Consider the following 6,994-nt stretch of genomic DNA (forward strand, 5'->3'; position numbering starts at 1 on the left):
GCCTGGGGGAAGGAGTGACCTCCTGGGATCCCCTGCTTTAGACAGAGCTGTCCCGGCCATCTCTGCCCCCTCCAGGGCCTGGTGCAGCGGCAGGAACAGCTGAGGGGCTCAGGGCAGGATGTTCCAGTAAATGCAATGGGTTTAAGCTCTAGGATCTCCCCATCTTTATTCCACATGCGCCAGCTGCCCAAAGACAGGAGAGGACGGCTCCCAGCGTGCTTTGTTTCATGGTCAGAACAGTGAAGTCTGTCCCAGGGCACAAAACAAGCCAAGCGCAGTGGGAAGCCTCATTTCTTAAAAAGAAGGGATTTAAAAACAACGATTCAAGTGTGGGAACTCCTCTCTCTCCTCCCCGGCTGTAAACGAGGCCAAAACTCACCCTCGTGCAGAACTCAGGTTCAAAGTTCAGCCAATTAGTGAGGGTTACCGACAGCCCCATGTCCCCCAGGGGGGTGACAAAGGCAACTCGAGTCCCCAGCTGTCACCACAGAGCCCTGGACCACAACCGAACCTGGCGCCCGAAGCCCAGGGTGAGCTCGGAGCAGGATCCTGGAGAAACAGCTCCAGGGGGGGTAGGGGGGTGGCCCAGGACGCATTCGGTGACAGAAGGAGTGGGAACGGCTTGGCCTGCGAGGACTGGTGTGTGGACAAAGGAGCTGGCTTGACTCTAACGGGCTGGAGCAGCTTCTCAGCAGGCCGAAGGCAGCGAGTTGCTCTCCACCTTCAGTCCTTTGCTGGCAAGGAAGGCGTCCTGCTTGGGCTCACGGCCCAGGAACTTCCTCAACATGTCGGAAGCATCCAGGGAACCGCCAGGATGCAGGATGCAATTCCTATAATCCATGCCCACCTGCGAGGAGAGAGACAGGGACGCGTGTGGGACACGCTGCCATCTCCTACCACCTCCACCGCGGCTGAGGGATGTCCTCCCTACCTTGCAGTTCATGATGCCCTCCTGCTTGAAGCGTGTGTGGAACATGTCCATGGAGTACACCTCGCTCCAGAGGTAGCCGTAGTACTGGGCGTCGTAGCCTCCGGCCAAGTGGCCAAACGTGGCGGGCATGTTTGTACCTTTGTGGCAAAGGAAGGGAAGGGGTGTTAACGGGAAAGGTTGCTGGAACCGCCCGTGGCACAGAAAAACCCCTCTGTGGTGTAAACGTGTCAGAGCAGGCACTGGGTCAGCTTGTTCCCCATTCCAGGGGAAACGGGGAAGAACTTCCCAGTTATTTTTGTGTGGTTTCAGCCCTGGACCCAGCAGAAACTGTCCCGTTGAGGCAGCCTGAAGCCCTGGCCTTAAAAAGAACCAAGGCAAGCTCGCAGGCCAGGCCTAGAGACAGCGAGAGCGGGACCCCCAAAACCCCTGGGTACCTGGGGTGGCGGGGACGCCCAGCACCTCTTCACACAGCCGGGCAAACACCTCCACGGGGTCAGCCTTTGTCTGGGTGTGCAGCGCCTGGTCCACCTTGGCCAGGACGATTTGGCGCAAGTTGAAGAGTCCTGTTTTGGAGGGAGGAGGCAAACTGAGCTCCTGCGAGCGGCCAGGAGCGGCTCCAAGCAGAGCAGGCTGGGGGGCTCCCACAATTTTCCTCACACCCTATTTCTGACCAGCTTCCCCACACCAGCCCAGTCCAGCAGCACCCGCTCAGGCCTAAGCCACATCCCCTCCCTGCAGATCCCCGGCCAGGTCACTAAGGGTCCCCTTCCCCTCCCCACACAGAGGGGACGCTGCAGCCAGGCTCTGCTCTCAGCCCTCGCTCCCCTCCTACCCCGCTTCCCTCTGCAGGAACCCACCAGTGTTCGCCTGCCGGGATTTAATGAGCTTCTCCAGGAGCTCATCGGGGATGGGGCTTCCAGTTTTGTAGTGCCTGGACATGCGCAGCAGCGGCTCCTTCTCCCACACCCAGTTCTCCAGCATCTGTGACGGTGCCTCGACAAAGTCCCGCTCCACGTGTGTGCCGCTGAACATGGCAAACTCCGCCTGGGAGACACGGCAAGCTCAGAGCAGGGTGTTTAACCCCACAGGGGAGCACGACAGGGGAGAGGTAACAAACCAAGCTCCCGCCAGGCCTCACCTGAGAGCACAGCTGGTGCATGACATGCCCAAATTCATGGAAGTATGTCTCCACCTCATCGTGCTGCAGCAGGGAAGGTGTATCTGGTGTGGGCTTGGTGAAATTGGCCACCATGGCAGCCACCGAGATCTGCCGGCTGGAGTCCGGCAAGAGGCAGCCTGGCTGCAGGCCGAAGCAGGCTGCGTGCCCGTACTTCCCCTCCCTAGGCCAGGAAGAGGAGACTGTCACACAGATCCTCCCCCACGGGCCACCACGGTCCTGCTCAGAGCAGGAGCTCCTGGTGATGCCACCATTCACACCAGCCCCGTGCTGCTGGGACAGCCCTGCCCCAGTACATCCTGCTCCCTCCACACAAATGACAGCCTCTCCTCTTCCCAGGTTGCGTGGCAGACTCTGCTTCCCCTGCCCTCGCCCTCCTCCCTTGCTTCGCCTTGCCCATGGCCTCACCGCGGGTACAGGTCCAGGTAGAATTTGCCAATGGTCTCCCCGGAAGAGGTGTCCTCCACTGTGTAGAGCTGCACGTCCTCGTGCCAGACCTGAGCCTTCTCCTCCAGGTGGAAAGTGAGGCCCAGCAGCTCCTGGTAAATGGCCAGCAGCCCCGTGGTGACCACCTGCATGGGGAAGTACTCCTTCAGCAGGTTCTGGTCCACGCTGTACTTGGTCTCCTCCACCTGGTTCATGTAATAGCGCATGTCCCAGGCATTGATGCGGTTGTCAAATTCCAGGCCGCGCTTCTCGCACTCTTTCTTTTTCAGGTCCAGGATCACAGCCCGTTCCTTCTCCCCGAGAGGTTTCAGCTTCTGGGCCAGCTCATCTGTGAAAATCAGGGCAGGCAGGGTTAGTGCCTGGGCTGGGAGCTGCACACCCGGCACAGCGCACACTCCTGCTCCTCCTCTCCACACCCCAGTGCCGTACCCAGGAACATAGCCACTGTCTTGCTGCTTTTAGCCATGTTCATCTCCAGCACAAAGTCGGCGTGTGTGTTGAAGCCCAGCAGACTGGCCTTCTGAGCCCGCAAGTCCACCAGCTCCTTGAGAATCAAGCAATTCTCCTGCAAGGTAGAGTCAGGCAAAGAGTGAAGGGGAGTATGCAGGCAAAAAAAAATCCACTGTGGAAAGCACCACAAGTCTCAGACAAGGCCTCTTTGGTGCCTGGACCCAACCTGGCAGTGAGGCCCACCTACCTCTTTGCACCTGGAGTTGAACATTTCCTCCACCTTCCTCCTCGTCTCAGGCACGTAGCACTTCTTCAGGAGAGGGAAGTAGTGCGGGTATTTCAAGGTGACTTTCAGCTTGCCATCCTCCGTCTTCTCCAGGGAGTTGAGGAAGTCCTCAGGGAGCCCCCCTGGGAAAAGAGCAGTCAGCACTGGTGGAGAGCCCTGGCCTCTCCAAAAACACCAGTGCTGGGACAGGCTTCTGCTCCTGCTCCTTGGCCAGAGCAACAGGCACTCAGAGCCACATCAGCAGAGAAATGAGCCCGAGAGCTCCGTACCTAGTTCCTCTTTCGAGAAGGGCAAGTAGGTGGTGTCTTCGTTGAGATTCTTGTTGAAGTCTATGCAAAGGATGCTCAGCTTTTTCTTAATAGCTTTGATTTTCTTTAAAATATAGATGAACAGAGAAAAGTCAGCCCAAAGGGGGAAGTCAAACAGCAGCGTTCCCCATCTCCAGCCAGCAGCCTGCCTGCCAAGCTGCCCAGTGGTCTGCACTTGGCTTTGATTCAAATGCAACACTGCAGAATTAATTGCGTGCAGGCGCTGAGCTCTTGGCCTGAAACAGGCTCCTTTGATCGCACCTGGTAGGAAAGCAGCCACCTCAGCAAGGTCCCAGCCATCTCCTGGCAGCTCAGGAGCTGCAGGTGTTTAAGCAACACCTTTCTCTACCCTTATTTCATTTCACCTTCTCTTCTAATCTTAATTTGGCTTTAAGCTTCATGCACTGGCACAAGATGAGAGAGGGAGACCCTGAGCAGCTCAGCTCCCCACCAGCACCAGGGGGGCATCCTCCCTGACCCCTCCTTTGCAAGTGGGGATCAGGTGCTGCTTCCATCCTGACCTGCACAGCACCGTCTGCAATCCCAGCTTCTTGGGAGCATCAACTCTACATTGTAAATGTAAGCCCAAGCCAATGGAAAGGAAAAAAGGGGGCACAGAGACATCACCCAATGCGCCCAAGGGCACAGGGATCAGGGTCAAAATTCAGGAGTCTGAGTCTCAGCCCTCTTCTCGAACGCAGTCCCATTGGCCCTGCAAGGCCTCTGCTGCGTGTGCTCACTCAAGCTCTGTGGTCTCACCTCCTGCGTTTCCTCAGGGAGATGGAGCCCATTGCGTTTCCCCAGTTTGATCAGCCTCTCCAGGTATCTCTTTGCTTCAGGCTTCAGTGAAGCGCTCTCTGCTTTCTCCTGTAAAACAAAACCCGTGAGCACAGGGAACCACAGGATCGGGTGTTGCAGAAAGCTGGTTCCCAGTGGGAGCTGTGGGTTATTGTAACACCAGTGATCCAGAGACAGATTGAAACACCCCACAAGCAGGCTTCAGTTTGGTGCATTAGTTCCTATCAGATTGCTTTAAACATCTCAACTTTATGCCGGATTACAGCCCTTTTCAGAGCATTACCTAGCCCTCCTCTGTGTAAGGCAGGCTGGGGTTACTAACGCCATTACCAAAGAGGGAATCCAGGCCTTGAGAGGGGGCAGAGCCCTCAAACCCCAACCCCCCAGTTATTACAGACAACCGGACCATTCTGCCATGATCACACAGCAATTTGGTTCCAGAGCTGACTCGGTATCATTCACTTCTGAGACAAAGGAGAAGGGTTTGTGTAATTTCAGGAGGTTTCTGTGCCCTGCTCGGGTGCATCGCTGACAGCGCGCCCTCTCAAGCACACACCTGGAGCCAGACAATGCGCTGGTACACGTCCTGCCTCATGCTCATCTCCACGTCGAACTCCGAGAGCTTCTTGTCAGCCTCGGTGCTGGCTGCACGGATGTCTTTGAATGGAGAGACGTGCTGGGGGAAGTCCAGCATGTTCCGATGGACTGCGAAGACAGAAGAGAGGTTACGGTGAGGGCAATGTTTTCGTGTCCCAGAACAGCTCATGAGTGGGAGTGCACACAGAGAGCCTGTGTTAATTGGGAGCCAGTTTGACAGCCTTGGAGCTTGACCTGCCCACCCACGCGAAGGAAGAGAAAGGCAAGCTGCTGCTATCAGACAAACCCAGAGTTGTCTTCTCTGAGCAGCAGTCACCCGCAGCACCCGTTCGCCACTGCAGAGCACATCTGTCCACTGATTTCCCACTACCATCTGTCTTTCTCACAAAACTCACAGGGGTTTCATGCCTGTGAGATCTCAGCACCTTTGCCCCAACTACAGCTCCAGAATCACAGGACTTCTGTGCTGGCTGACACACAGGCAGCATTTTTGTGTGACTCCTTTCCTTAGAAGGCCAAGCTAAAAGTGACACTTTTACTGCAGATGCTCCTTAAAAGCCACCAGGTCCCACGTGTGCTCTGTCCTGATGCACTTCCATCTTAGAAGCGAAAACGGGAAGAATGTTCCCTGCTACAATCCCTGAAAACCCTCAAATAATGCAACTCTAGCAGGAAGGCACTGCCCTCCAGGCACGAGAGCTCTGGACCCAGCAGAAGGTGAGCAGGCAGCAACTCCCTGCTGCCCAGGGAAAGTGCTGACAGTTCTGCTGAAGTTAACAGTACCCCTGCTTAGTACGGATTTTCCTCTTATTTTAGGAAAAAAAGAAATCAGACAGAAGAAAGAAGAGGTTTGCAGGCTGGCTTCTGCTTCACACAGAGCTGACACCTCGCCACACGGGTGGGCAGGATGGGCGCTGCGTGACTCTGGCACTCTACTGCTGTAAATAATTAGCCATGGATACATCGAAGCCTTCATCATTTGCCAGCACGATGCCATCACATCACATTACACATAAACCCTTAAAACAACAACAGTGTTTAAACAAGGCACACGTAGAGACGTGTATCTGCTGTCTTAGGAAAGAAGTTAGAAAAGAGCTGAAGATTTCTTAGATCATCTGAACCATTGCTGCCGATGCACGATTTGTTCCCACTAATGCCCCCTCACATAAAAGCAGGAGACAACCTTGAAAGCCTGGCTGCTCCTTCCGCAGACCATGCTGCTGCCAAAGCGCTGTCCTCGTTTCAGACTCGCTCTTCCATTCCAAACCTGCTCTACTCTTTGTGCTTATATCAAGCTGTATAAATTAACTGGGAAAAAAACCACATTACTGCTGAGGGAGCCAAGGGAAAAGGAGATGACAGTTCAGAGCAAAAAACAAACCACCAAAAAACCCTTAATAGCAACATGATGATTCTCAGAAAGCCAGTACTCCCTCTTGGGATACGTACCCGTATATTCCACTTCCACATCTGCCAGCGCCTTGAGGGTGTTTTCATAGGACACCTCGCCCTGCTCCTGGGAGCCCACCCGGTCGTACACAAGCTTGGTTCTCTCCGTGAGCTCTGTGGCCATATTTTCGATCTGTTCGGCAGTCAGGTCCCATCTTAGCTGATTTGCCAAGAGCCGAGGGGACTGGCTGTCCACCACGTTACCTGCAGGGAGGAAACGCTCTGTGAGACGCTGGCTTAGAGGGACTGTAAAGAAAATTCAGCTGCACGGCTACAGCTCGATAAAAGCACTTAAAGAAGAGGTGCAGCAAACAAATGGTGCTGATGGGCACCAGGGCTCCTCGGGAACCAGGAAAGCAGCCTCCACGTTATTTTCCGGGCACTGTTTACCCTCTCAAGCACGACAAGCCCTTCACAGAAACCTGGCTCCGTCCCCGCTGGCTCCCCGCCGCGCCCCTTGCAGGGGCCTCTACCCACGGGACGGGAGGGGATGGCGGCTCTCTCCTGACCGGGCGGGGAGCGGTGTGGCAGGGGGGTGTCAGCAGGAG

The 6,994-nt window shown here is 55.6% G+C and overlaps 1 protein-coding gene across 1 annotated transcript; it reads right to left on the reverse strand.

The window, feature by feature from the left end:
• Positions 1-386: 386 nt before the first annotated feature.
• Positions 387-6,692, reverse strand: THOP1 (thimet oligopeptidase 1; the record flags this gene model as incomplete). Its single annotated transcript, XM_010183130.1, has 12 exons — positions 387-847; positions 932-1,068; positions 1,366-1,494; positions 1,789-1,975; positions 2,070-2,271; positions 2,517-2,883; positions 2,985-3,120; positions 3,253-3,413; positions 3,561-3,663; positions 4,359-4,466; positions 4,954-5,102; positions 6,447-6,692. Coding segments are annotated over 12 exons (2,084 nt in total), but the record flags the coding sequence as incomplete, so codon positions are not given.
• Positions 6,693-6,994: the final 302 nt, after the last annotated feature.

Source organism: Mesitornis unicolor, unplaced genomic scaffold (genome assembly GCF_000695765.1).
Source record: "Mesitornis unicolor isolate BGI_N332 unplaced genomic scaffold, ASM69576v1 scaffold3864, whole genome shotgun sequence".
In the NCBI taxonomy this organism is placed as follows: Eukaryota; Metazoa; Chordata; class Aves; order Mesitornithiformes; family Mesitornithidae; genus Mesitornis; species Mesitornis unicolor.